The sequence below is a fragment of the Mycteria americana genome, chromosome 3 (genome assembly GCF_035582795.1).
Source record: "Mycteria americana isolate JAX WOST 10 ecotype Jacksonville Zoo and Gardens chromosome 3, USCA_MyAme_1.0, whole genome shotgun sequence".
Classification (NCBI taxonomy): domain Eukaryota; kingdom Metazoa; phylum Chordata; class Aves; order Ciconiiformes; family Ciconiidae; genus Mycteria; species Mycteria americana.
The window spans coordinates 14446282-14460873 of record NC_134367.1 but is presented as its reverse complement, the minus strand read 5'-3'; the positions used below and the strand labels follow the sequence as shown (position 1 = coordinate 14460873).

General features: G+C 36.3%; 1 protein-coding gene across 3 annotated transcripts in view; it reads right to left on the bottom strand.

The window, feature by feature from the left end:
* NBAS (NBAS subunit of NRZ tethering complex) overlaps positions 1-14592 on the bottom strand; it is a 181970-nt gene that overhangs the window by 70439 nt on the left and 96939 nt on the right. For all 3 annotated transcript variants that reach the window (XM_075497913.1, XM_075497916.1, XM_075497915.1), the window contains one exon: positions 4620-4849. In XM_075497913.1, coding sequence (XP_075354028.1) covers positions 4620-4849 — 230 coding nt within the window. The remainder of the gene's footprint in view (positions 1-4619; positions 4850-14592) is intronic.

Genomic DNA, 14592 nt, shown 5'->3' with positions numbered 1-14592 from the left:
CATCCATACACCTTAATTCTGATTTTTAGACGCTCAATCCAACATATCATTACGTTCCACTGTGATAGTTGCTAAAGATATTGTAGAACTAAAATAAGATATAGGATGCAGAGTAGAACAGCAAAATGCCAAGAAAGAACATAATGCTGAAAAATCTTCACAACCAGCTATCAGAATAGCCTTTGCATCATAACTATTGCTCTAATAGTAAAAAAAAAAAAAAACCCCAACAAAAACAAACAACAAAAAAAAACAAACAAAAAAACCCAAAAACACCCCCACAAACAAAAAACTCCAAAACAGCAAAAACCCCACAACCCTCTTGTAATGACTCCCAGTTATGACAACCCCTGAAAAATATTAGGTACTTTACATTGTATAACATGTATGCAAATTAAAGGAGGCAGAACACAAGCATTAAAAGAAAGAAATATCTCTTAAATAAAGTATTTATTGAAATACATTTAAGAAGAAAGAAAGAAATAAAACAATCCCACACACTCTCCTGTCTCTTCTGTTCCAATGGCCATGGCACTTTCCCTCTGATTTCCCAGCACAGCAAGGCTTGCTGTACCCGGCCTCTGAAACTAGACTCAATACTTCAATGCAAACAGACAAATACTTTTTAACCCAGCAAGCAATGCTGTATGTATAAGAGGATGATTATCAAAAATACTCAATAAAAGTCATCTAATCTTTAAAGGCAGATGCTCTGTTCTATTTTTCAACATTAAGGAGAAGTCCCATGACAACACTACATTGTAAATTCCAGATTAGTAGCCACAGTTTGTGCAGGTTGTCATTCAGTACATAAAAGCAGATCTTTTTTTAACCAGGAATACACAACAGCTGTTGCCAAATCACAACACATGTAAACTTACATTCCTTTGCCTTTTCCAGAAATCATTTGATGTACTGTCAATAAGGGGATTACTAGTTAAAGTGCAGACTGATGCCAGAACCGCACAGCAACTATGCCACTGGCTAAGGGGAAGATAACAGAGGATATTCAGGAAAAGGTACACTGGAGGTCATGAGGTAAACAGCACTATTCTGCAGACTAGCCTTCAACACTGATCTCAATAATTTCATTAATTAAAAAAAAAAAAAAAAAGTACAATATATTACTTTCCTTGTATTATCAATTCAGATACAGAATATCTCGACAGAAGGAAAAGATGATCTTTAGGACTGATCTAATAACCCTCTACTTAAAAAGTAAATACTACAACAACTTCTGAAATGAACTGAGCAGTTCTGAAATTAATGATGGAGCTACTGGAGAGGGTCCAGTGAAGGGCCACAAAGATGATGAAGGGACTGGAGCATCACTCCTATAAGGAAAGGCTGACAGAGCTGGGACTGTTCAGCCTGGAGAAGAGAAGGCTCCAGGGGGATCTCATCAATGTATATAAATACCTGAAGGGAGGGTGCAAAGAGGACAGAGCCAGGGTCTTTTCAGTGGAGCCCGGTGACAGCACCAGATGCAATGGGCACAAACTGAAACACAAGGGGTTCCCTCTGAACACTTTGAAACACTTTGTAACTGTGAGGGTGACCCAGCACTTGCACAAGTTGTCCAGCAGGCTGTGGAGTCTGCATCCTTGGAGGTATTCTAAAGCCATCCGGACATGGACCTGGGCAACTGGCTCTAGGTGGCCCTGCTTGAGCCAGAGGGGTTGGACCATATGATCTCCAGAGGTCCCTCCCAACCTCAGCCATTCTGTGATTCAGTGAAAGAGGAAGCTTATATGAATGCTTTAGTTGCACAACTCAGTCAATCATACAAATCAGGAGTGGCTCTTGGGGCTAGTGGGATCCATTCCCCCTAGAACTTTATAAACCTTACTAAAGTCCTGTCTTTCTGTCTTAAGAGTGGCATGCAGTGGCAGCATAAGGCAATGGAGGTTTAAGAAAATGAAATTGTATAAATGAAGAACAGTAGCAAGCTATTCATTGTCAAGATAATACTGACAAGACAAGTAGTTGTTACACAATGAAAAGCTGAAAAAATGGCCATTACCTTGTAAAGGACATTTTAACTTTCTTTTACACACTCCTTTTCATCCCCAGCCCTAACTGCCTGCCTCCGTGAACCTGAGGACTGCCAGAGAAATCCCCACTGAAGGCTCCGGTGCAGGCACAGTTTGGATGTACTACCTGTGTGTTGTTGCACCAAGAATGGTGCAAAAGCAAAGTCAGAAGCAGTTCTTGTGGATGGTCCTTGGCCATCCTTGGCCAAATGTGTGCTAGCACACATTTCCAAAGTATCAAAAAAATATGCCTGCGCAGTAGCGTTCAGATGGGATTTAGCTGACTGTCTTCAAGCTCGCAGAAATAAACCTCTGGCAGCTCAGAGCAAATTTTTTTTCTATCTTGTTCTCTAAAACCTCTGTCGTATCATACATGTGCATGCGTTTGCTCACAATCACCGTCTTCAACATTTTCTTCTGGCATCGATCAGCTACAAAGCATTAGAACCACCACTGGCTACAGCTGTTTGTTAACTTCTGCAGCAGCAAAGTATCGGGAAGAAAAGGCTGTGTCTGCACTGGCAACAGAGCAGAGCAACATAGCAAAAGCATACACAACGGTCCAGAAGCCAGCGTCACTAATAAGAGTTGAAGTACATTCAAAGTGGTTTTATACATGACCTTCTGGTTTAGTCTTCTGGAAAGGGACCTAGTTCATATGCACTAAAATCATTCTGAGAACCCAATAAGCACAAGCTAAGTTATGAAATTCAGATTGCTTTATAATTGCACAGTTTTTCTAAAAATCTAAAATAAGTCTTTCCGATCACTGACATATGACAAGGAAGAATCCTTTCCAGGTACATTTTGGCTCTATTTTGCCCAAATAAACTGTTAACTCCTTGAGAATGAACTTTGATTAAGTCTGTGAGGCACCCAGATCTTTAAATATCTGATAAATAATGCATAATAAGCTCTAATGACAATACACCAAATACGGAAGATAAAATTGACAGCTATTTGTTAAGCAGTTTTAGGAAATTGCTCATTCAAGTACAAAGCTGTTTTGTAAATAAGATACCATCTCTTCCAGGTGTTGTTTCTGCACACAGTACTTCATAAGAGATTAAAAACATGAGGCACTTAATGATAATTTGAAAATAAGAAAAAATATGCTACACAGTTATATTGAATTTGCACATTGTTTTCATTAGAAAATGCAGATTAAGAGTCAACTGAGAAGATTAAAGCAAGGAAGCTGCAAGCTGAACAAGTAATTAATTGGATCTTTGCAACTGCCTAATATGAAACTACCATGCTCATCCACATGCTATGAAGCCTTATTTTTACTAAACCTTTCATATTGTGTTTCAGTCTCTAGTTACTGTAAGGAACTTTCTCTGCATATTTACTTTATTTATTTATGAAAGACAGTATCTAAATGACTCTTAGATGAGAATGTAAGTAAGCATGCTGCATCCAAAATAGATATCTGTAATAACAGTAGAATTTTTGTATTGAAGTTACCGTAGATACAAGATGCAACGTTCACCTAGTGACATACTACTGATATGATATGTGCTCAGTCAACAATACATACAAAACAAGTAACTCCAATGGAAACATTAAAAGACGCTTACAAGCTATTTTTATGAATACAGTACCAAAATCTATGCAGGTATAGATTTTATAGATGCAAAGCAGCAGCTTAGTTAGTGATGAAAACCTGAGGTTATACTACTATTCTTATTCAGCATTTCATATCAATGTTTTTTTACTAAAAAATTGCTATTGGAATTGTAGCTGTGAGCAGCTATATAGATGGAAGACTGTAAACATCTAAATATGCTCTTCAAAAGCTTTATGCACAGAGTAGTTTAAAATTAGGTTAAATATTATATTAAAAGCTTCTTATTGCACTCTTTGTTTTACTGTCTAGCAGCTATTCAACTGTAATTGCCTTCAAAACATACAGAGTTCAAGTATATATTCATGACTTGTTCACAGCTTAAACTACCTTCAAAGCAGATGTTAATTAAAGGTATTTTTAAAGTGACAAGACAGTACTATGCTATATCTTTCCTTTTTTTCTATTCTGGATAACTGAAAGGTGAGACAAAAGCATCCTAAATATCAGAACATGTGCAGTAAAGGCTTCAGTACTTCCAAATTACTGCAGGGGAAAAATATTGTAATATACAGTAGCTTTAACTAATTTATTAAAAATAAAATACAGTTTATTAACTTTTTTTTTTTTTTAAACTGTAGTTCATTACAAAGTTTGATGCTTGGGCATACCCTAATAGATTGCTAGGGCAGGTTTACAGGAGATGAAAGGAAGAGACTAGACCTCCACCTTTGATTTCATTCATCCTTGATTAACTTTAATATTAGCAGCTAATAAACAAAGAGTTATAGCTTCCATTAAAAGTTAACAATCCATTTATTTGAGCAATGTTTCATTTAAGTGGAGTAGTTGAACAGAAAAGGCTCCATTTATTTACACTGTAATGCTGCTACACCTAAAGCAACTGGTAACTTATCCCTTCTAAAGGTCAACACTACTTTCAATTTACTTTCCTGATTTAAAGCTTAAAGTAATTCCATTTTAAAATAAAGAAAATAAACATAATAGACATTACTTACTCTGCCAATCCTAGTATTGTTTCTCTCTTGTATTGTCCATCTGCTGTAAACCTCTGCACATCCACTCCTTTGCCAAGTCCTTGCAGAATCTGAGCTTGAGTGAAATCCAGTAGTCGTTCGTTGTAGTAATGCAGCTGATTTATCAAAGTTGCGATTTCTTCAGGCCAGTCTGTATAGCCGTACTGAGTAACATGCTTTGTGACCATCTGAATCAGCTCTTTCGGATCAGCCTGTGAAAATAATTGAAAACAAAACAAAACAAAAAAGCACTCTCAATATCTGTGAAAAATGTGCCGTTTTGTAATGGATCCCTGTGTTCAGAACTGAAATATTTTTTCCATTTTTTTTTAGAAGTTTTAAGTACAACAGAATTCCAAATTTTCTGTAAGGGCTATTCGCTATGACTTTGAAATTTGTCCTTTTGGAACGTTTTAGACTATTCCATACGCTACAACAATTCACACAAACTTACCTAACCAAATAAATACTATCAAGTACTTCACTATGACTGAATTTATTTGTTTTTAAAACCCTCATTTTAATTAATGTTGAACTAGGTAAATGATTGGCAAAACACTTCATCAAATCAAAGAAAACTTACCAAATCCCTCCTCAATTACAAACACTACAAGTAATTTTACTCTATCTCAAAAATAAGAATGGAAGCAATATTGCAAAGTGGGGTTTTTTTGTTACTGAATTTCTGATACACTTATACAGAATTGATAAAAGGAATAGCTTAGCATTTTAAGTGTTGAGCCCTGATACTTTCAAAGAAGGAGAAGTGTTGCAGGATCTGCAAATCACACTTGAGGCATTGACAACACCCTGAAACTTTCAAATAGTTAAATATCGATTATCCATGGATTAGGACAACCTTTGTTTTCAAAATACCTTCATCACAAATAAAACTTACTTTTCTGTGTTAGAAATTACGCATCAAATGCATATTTAATCAACCACTAACTCCTGTAGTCAAAAACCCACATAGCAAAGCAACAATTTAGAACATGAAACAAATACAGTCTGCATGTTTGAAACAAAAAAGGAACATATGTACTATAGAGGGTTCCCAATTATCTCAAAATCTGGACAGTGGCTATGTCTAGGCACCTCCACTTGAACACAGCTGTGCGCGATATGAAATCACCAGCACACTCAAGACCTTGATTTCTCTCTTCCATGAAAAACAAGGCCACCAGCAGCTCAATGCCCACAAGGAAGCACCATGACTTCTGTGTAGCACCCACTGAGGAGGGAGTGCCACCAAAACAGCCAACAAAAAAATACCTGGGGATGCCAACTTTAATTGTAATATTTTCTGAAAGAAACAGCTGATTTAAACTGCTGTGATCTCAAGAACGTTGAGTGTACTGGACAAATATACTTTGTTTTTATTACTGAATGATTCTGCTAAATTAGAAGCTAAACTTATGAACATTAACTAGAGCGCACAGCAGGGTAAAACATGCACCAAATGTTTGAACCTTGAGGCATGCTTGAATTTTTCTACGACTTGCTGGTCACTCTGAATTGATTTTTTTTTTCTTTTTTTCTTTTCAAGTCTTAGCTGACAGGCTGCTCACCAAGTCGTATTAAATGCTGAAGGGCATCCTTTTTCCTCTCCACATGACATTTTTCTGAAGGCCTCTAAACACTGCAAACTCATTGATTTTATAAACAACATCAGTTGTTCTTTCAAGGTTGCTTAGGAGATTGGTTACAGAATAATAAAACCTCAGAAAAGAGATAGGCAAGCAGAGCAGTGCCGCTACAATACAATTATATCAGCTGGAAGCCAATCCACTGCTTATTATGTACCCTGGTATCTCATTTTAGGCGATACACTAGAATGTGAGCATGGAGACAGGGAAAGTCAGGGCAAGATGAGGAAACTTGTTTAACATAATTGCCTAAATCCCCTTGTAGAGTCCACTGAGAAAGGCAGGTCCCTCTGACAACCTATGAGGGTAAATTTGCTCTCTTTTGCTAGGTTTCCCCTCTCTCCTTTACAAAGAGTAGAATCCAATGTCAGCATTCTTCTTCCAGTGCACAGCCCACCAGATTGTTCAAAGTACACAAAGACAATCTTGAAAGTATTTTCAAACAAATATGCCAGAACTTTTCCTTGAGAAATGGCTTCTGAAGATGAAAAGATAACAGTTTTAATAAGCTTCCTGAAAAGCACATAATTTTTCACCTTAAGGTAGAACTAAACTTGAGTATTTACAACAATAACTTAAAATAATACTAATTACTAACACAGGTAGATTAAAACCATTTTATTTTTGGTCCACCCTTGTCTTCAATACATCAGCCAATCATCTTTAAATGTGAAATTCTTTTTTTAAAAAGAATTTTTTAAAAAAGTCACTTCCAACCGTAATATTCTGGCCAAGTTGTCACCCTCTCAAATAACACCTATCACTAGCACCACCCTTTATTCCCCATTTGTTACATTTCCCTAAGAGCATCCATGTGCAATCTTCCATGCTGCCTGTTCATGCTTCAAAGGAACACCTTAAGGCTATCTAATCAGCTTAATCGTTTTCCTGCTGATACTTTTGCCAAATAATACCTACAAAGTTGTAATAAGTCTACAGTTCTGCAGGACTGCTCTCTATCATACTGTACTGTTACACATCAGTACTGTTTCACTGTTTTTCTTATCTGAACCTCTTCTACCTCATTTCAATACCAAGTTGTAATAAAAATAAAATAAAAAAACCTGGATCAAGGACCATTGCGTGATACAGTAGAACCACAACACATAATAATGATGACAAAGTGTATGAGGAGGGAAAGAGAAGGAAGTGGAAGATAATCTGATGTACATGTTATTTAAAGGATCAGTGTGATCCTTGGATGTACATATGAGGAAAGAGAAAAAAACATTAGAGAAATCCTACAGCCAGCTTCAGGCAAGAGCCTATACCGATATCTGATGTGAGATCTAGGGTTTTTTGATGTATAATCTTTCCCAAGTTACTGTTGTTCGCAAAACTCATTCACTGGAAACACACACAGTTTTCCTTCTCTCAGATTTATCATCCTTTTACAGATTTAAAATGTTTTCTTAAACAATAATGTTGTTTGCACAGTATTTATTAGGCATTTAACACAAGCTCAATGAGAAAATATAAAGACCTAAACTGTTTGGTATCAAGCTGCATAGAACTTTTTATTTCATAATTTTAAGTATTAATTCATTCACATCTTCGCTTTTTTAATAATACATCTTTTAAAAAAGATAAGCACAAATATTTCTACATTCATTACATACCTAGTTCAATTAGACATGATACCTGTTCTAACAAACACTAATATGGAAAGGTCATTGTAGCTGTATTGCCAGTATTCAAAAAAGTCTTAACAATTTTAAATTTAAAAGACCATAATAACTAGCTAGTAATAGTAGCTGCCCATAAAGGAAATTAGCAAAATCAGTAAAGGCTGACTTACTGCAGCATTCATAGGGTTTACAAATTCTTTGACTTTCTTAAAATTGTAACAGGCACTTAAAAGAAAAAATCTCTAAGGCAATTTGTGTAAATACAAATGAAGTTTGACAGATAAGACAGGTAAGAAGTCATATTAACGTTCTCTTTCTAATGTTATCTGTGAAAAACCAACCAAACAAACACAAACTAAACCTCTGCTACACTATTATCTCTGTTGGCTTTTCAGAGTCTTTCAGAAACTTAGAAATTGTGCCTAGGTGTCCAACTCCTCATTTTGCAAGGTGTATCTCCTCCAGTACTTCTAGACATAAGCTTGAACAGCACAGCTTCCCCTCCCTGATTATTCAGGAAGGATACTTTACATAGAACACAGCAGCAAACATAGGGTAAGTTTCCAGAGAAGCCACAAGAGCTGACCCGAATGTATTACACCCTTAACTCTTGAGCCTCCCTAGCACTGCCAAGGGAAATCCCTTGTGAACTGCCTGCCAATGCATTTTACTCATCCATCGGACTAGCACTGTGTTTTGTGCTGTAACAGTGTTGTCTGGGCAATAGTGAAACGATCTGGCATGGGCTTTGCTTGGGAATTAAAAAAAAAAAAAAAAACCCAAAACAAAGCAAAGAAAAAAGCACCCGTCACTTCAGCATAAAGCTAATTTAATTTCATGCTATTAGATGTGATTTAATCAGCGCAGATCAGGACAAGTTACCATCAGTATTGCACTACCGGCCATTACCAGTAAGCCTCAGCTGGGGATCAGGGTCCACCTGACTAGATGTTTTAAAGAAGTATTTCTCTTTGACCATCCTCTGGGAGTCACACCTGTGAAGCCCTTCAGAATCTGTATGTCACTGTAATATTATAAAAACAACACTGGTTTTAAAAAGAGATGAGGTTTTGATTTTGGAATTTCTTTACCTTGATACCTAAAACAATCTTCAATTTGATTTTTTTTTCCTGGCAAATCGCTATGTCTTTTTTCTTTCCAATCTCTTTAAAATACTTAATTCAGCCATACACATCAGTCACGAGTCAGTTTTTCTCCTGTTCCTCTCCTGCTCAGTAAGTGGCAAAAATTTTACAGCTATGGTAAGAGATAAATACTAAAAGGCTCTCATGTAAACACGTCATTGAGAATACATTAGATCACTGTAAGGCTATTTAGCTTGTTTACTTATTTTAAGGCCAAGAATATTTCAAAATGTTCTAAAAAGGAATATTATTCTTTTGGTTTTGTTTTTAATGTAAATGATCTTCAGACTGTAATACAGAAATGACTAGGAACACTGATGAGAAAAGCTACTTGGATCATCGAGGCTAATCTGTTCATAATCACCCTGAATACATAACTGATATTTCGGACCCTTCTGGATTAAAGTTGCAAAAATATTTCCATCACCTTTTGAACTGTAATCTTTTGGCAATGGTCAAAAGCTGCAACCACAGTGAGCCGCAGGAATCCGAATGGGAAGGCGAGAGGACACGTCAGTTGTGCCCAGATCCTCCTAACACCAGATTTGTTCTAACCCATCTGAAGTGATCCTAAGAAACAGATCATGCTACAGAGGAAAACACATACACCAAGCAAAACCCTCATGGTTAGCAAAACTAGGAGATGACAGCACATGAGCAAAGCAAGAGATGGCAGGGAGCAGGGTGTAAAATTTCTGCTGCAGACACAGCTCCACTTGATTGCTATCCTGTCTCTAGTTGTTACCCATCTCCAGTGCTTCTAAGGAAAGCAAACTACACCTCTGGAAAGCACTTACATTTCAGGGAGAAGAGGAGAGCTCTCCCTAACCCTTGCAGCAACTGCCACAATCCCCGTAGCAAGAGATTCAATGTGCTACAAATTCGATGAAAGGGGAAGTGAGAAAAAAAGAAAAAAAAGAATGAAGAGAAGCATGTAGAGGCTACACTTTTCCTCATGTACCAAAGCAGGAAAAAAGATTTACAGGAAAGAAATAGTTCACTCAAGAAGTAAAATCCTGAACGTGCCTGCTGACTCAAGAAGTAAAATCCATTCCTCCATAGGGCAGCTTTTCAGTAATTAAATCAGTGACACTTGTCCTCAGCTGAACCTGTTGTCACGCTGTGAGTCAAGAGTACATTACCTTAGACACAGCACCGTATAAATTTGGGGTGGCCTACCTCTCAGATCACAGCTGTCTCACATCTGAGCTGCTCAAAGCAAAAGATAAAACGTATGGCTGAGATGGAAGACCAGAACATCTCAGAAATAAAACCTGAACTGTCGCACTACTCAAGTACAAGGATACCTCAACTTTCTTTGTCCTCCCACTGCTGCAGCTACATGTATTCTTGGGTGACAACGCTGATTTGTCCAGAATCAGCTTTCACAACCATTTTTTAAATGGATACAGGAAGCAGCAAATCCCATCACCCATCAGTGAAACCACACCAAGTCAACATATAAAGATACCTACTAGAATATCTTTTATAAGCTACAAGATGCGTCAGAATACAGTTGCACTTTATTCTGTTAATTACAAGCTATTCTGTTTGTTAGTTATAAACTAACAAAAAAATGAAGTAGAGATGAGCTGAGCAATAAATCTTAAATTATCAAACCTATAGGTAGGTCTTATACACTCAGACAATATTAGAACAATTTTTTATTTCAGATTTATAATCTTAAATGATCTATCAGAAGTTTTTGTAACATAGTCCAATGTCTCAAGTATATTTAAGCATGATGATTTTGAAGCCTCTTCAATACTCTTAAGAAATGCTTGTCACCACAGTACTGTACATGGGTGATGCAAAAAGCAATTTCATACTGTACTCAAAAATGTAGATCTGGATTTTGCAGATCCAGGAATGCAGCTGTGGCCTCCAATTCCCTAGCTTCCTTTCTCACCTTCACCACAGACTTCATCCAGATTTCTCTTTTTGCCAGGAACTGAAACTGGATGTTTTAAAACTTCATTCCAGATGAATGGCTGTATGAAACAAGTGCTCCTGGATCACAGTTTAAAAGCCAGTACTATTAGCTCTCACTTAAAGTGGTCAAGTTTAAAACACTCCCAAACTCGTACGTTATACAGGCACAACTTATGTTATACAAAATGCAGATTACACAGGTGACTGAGAGCTTCACAGTCCTAGTCTGCTTAGGGGTTTAAGGCTAGTACTAACTTAAAAGGGTTATTTGAATTCCCAGGGAAATTAGTGAAAAGAAAATATGTGCATTTGCAGTGAAACTAGAATAAACTAATTCATGACAAAAAACCAGCCAAAACCAAGAGCTGGTGAATTAAAAGAGGAACACGAAAACACAGGTAAACAGTTTAAAATAAGCACTCACAATTTCAATGAAACTGAAGAAATTAATTTTATTTCCAAAGTCCTGCTTTCTTCCACTATCAGGCAATAAGGACATACGGTAACAATTCAAACTGCAAACATATGATCATAAATGACATTTCATGCAAAAGTGCTTTGTTGCTTTATGAACAGAAATATGTTGGGAATACAAAATCCCCAAAAGGCTGGAAAACTGTATTTCAAAACCGGAGTCTAAAAAGAAAAAAACATCTCTTTTTGTTGTTTTTTTTTTTTTTTTTGGTTGGTTGGTTGTTTTTTTGTTTTGTTTTTTTTTTTAATAGAGGGAATGATACAGGTTTCGAATAAGCAACACTGAAATGTAATGGTTGAAAATGGAAACACTGTGATAGGAAGGCAGCATACTCCGCTGCTGCTTCAAGATCATTATGTTGGGAAACTAACTGGATCTTATAAGGACAAAAGGTTGCCCAAGATGCTGGTATGATTAAAGATGTGATCTAAGTGGAATCTCGGGAATATTTTCTGCCAACAAAGACCCCAGAAGAGACAGAATGAGAAAGGATTGAGATTTAAGTTGTTAGTTTTGAATTATGAATCAGATGTTGCTAGCACACAACCTTAAAATAATATTACCTGTTGTTTTTATTTCTGCTTCAGATATTACACTAAAGATAGTATTAGAATTGGGCTCTCCAGTGGACAGCACCTATTATTCAAAAAGAGGTTCTGCACGTTTTTTTAAACTATCTGCAGAGGTACCACAAACACTGGCTAGAATTATCAGAATACTCCAAACTGGGAAGAAAATGCAGTTAACAAATTTGATTTCATCTATACGTTTTGTTTTAATGTGAAACAGCCACTCATCACAAAATTAAATCATATAGTTAACCAGGATATCTGCGGTATTTGTAGACTACTGAATGTCAGTATCTGCATATTTTAGAAATTGCCTTCAATTTGCACTGAAGATATTTTAAGGTAAATTCCTAGATAATGAAACTTGGTTACAAAAGTAACACATGATCTTGTAATAGCCAGCAGCAGAAGAAACAGTGACAAAGTGACTTTAAGCCCTAACAAAACCACTGGGTATAAGTTAAATCAACATAGTTTCCAAAACAGAAGCCAGTACTTACTCAAGGGGAAAAAAAAAAAAAAAAAAAAGGCAAGAGGCTGGTGTTAAGTAATAAAACATAAAAATAAGATGAAAAGTTGTCCAGGCAGTTGTTTCCACAGTTATGTTAAATGACTTGAGTCTGAACAGTTGAACAAATTGCTCTAGTGCTCTGTTTTAAATGCTTTTTTGCTTTGTTTTTAATCAGCTCTTCCAGTAAGACTGAGGAATAATCTGTCCCAAGAGAAAATGTTTTGATAGTTTTTTTGTACCTTGTGTTCTCTTACAGACTCTCTCTTATTGGGTAAGATATTGAAAAGTCAGATTTAGGTAGAAAAATCTTATCTCGTCGTTTCACCTGAAAGATGTTTTAGTGGAACTAACACATGATACATAAAAGGTTAAAATGTCAACTGCAAGAACACCTCTGAAAATAGAAAATTACTACATAATTTTGAGTAAAGTACTTACTAAATTCACAGTACATAATTCATTTCCCATTTGCAGTAAGCATTACTCTCAGTAAATAATGTCACAGTTTAGGTAATTATCCTAACCTTCTGTCTATCTCCCTTTTCTCTAAAAAAATAATTCTGTTTTGATTTTGAATAAATTACATTATTGATTATTCTTCTAGAATATGTCTTTAATCTTGATCTATATGGCAGCAGCTGTAGACATACACAGACTTTGGGACAAGCATATATTCCTACTGTAAAACTTCAGTACAGTATGTTTTAGTTTCCTAAGCAAAATATGGTATCCTTTTAATTTGTACAGTTACTTGACTGGATACATGCAAATATTTCCATATCTTATTAATTTAAAGCTTGAAAACTAAATATTCTATGAGCTACATAACAAAACAAAACACCTAATTTCCTCTTCCCTGATAGTTATTAAAATGCCAGAAGTCAAATATTTTTTCATCCTAATCCAGAGGCACTTCTGAGAAGAAGCATGAGTTTCTCAGTGACCACCTTCTCTTACTGTGATACATATTTTCATCAATAGCTTCTTAGGCTAAATTTATTCAGGCCAATCTAGCATTTGTCCTCAACTCTCCGAAGTGGAAAAAAGAAAAAAAAAAAAAAGAAAAAAGAAAAGAAAAGAAAAGGAAAAAACCAACCAAACCATGCACTGAACCAAAAACACCCACCAAAACCCAAAGAGATGGAGGAGCCGGCTCTCTCACTTGAAGGGAATTCACCATTGTTTGAAAAGTCACCTATAGTGCCAACCCAGATGAATAAAATGTTGCTAAAATATTCTGTGTTCTAAGATGAAATATGTTATAGAAAATGTCAATGAGGCTGCTTGCAAAATTAATGATGCTCACTGACTGGAGAAAATAGTTACAGAAGCACAGAAAAGGAAAGTAAAAGAAAGATAAAGCCAATTGACTAGGGAAAGACTGTTTCAAACAGCTGTTGGTCACCTTTATACTGTTTCCCAGAGAGGAATAAAATCCTTTGCAAAAAGGAAAGCATTAGTACTTATCCCAACTACCTCCCTTGCATGAAAAGCCACAAATATGTCTCCAGACTAACACAGGCAAGCTAGACCTCAAGCCTCCGCTGAATGAAAGGCTGGTTTGAAGATCCTCTTTTCAAAAAGAGTATTTCTGAACAGCTGGCTCAAGAACAACACTTGCTCTGCTTTCAGAAGTAGGATTTAACAGAATAGCTTATATAACCCTTGAGAAATAAAAATAAGCAACACTGTAACCATCTCTTTTTCTTAAGCACAATTTATCTTGAAGAAATAAAACTGGGGGAGGGGGGGCGGGGGGGATCAAGACACCAAACAACTATTTAACAATAGCTCTTTTCTGAGTCACCTAAATATTATTTGGTCCCAACTAAGAATGATGATGCTTTGTAGTGTTGTGTGCTTAACAAAGAAACACAAGGATCTGTGAAATACTGGCTTACCTATATCAAATACACCTCAACCAAAGGAACATAGCTGTCACAATCTGACTGCAGTGTCACTAATTGCTGGATTACTAACTCAGGGATCACACTGGAAGATGTTCAAAAACACTCACAATGACTGCTAGTTCAGGAGAGCTTACTTGAG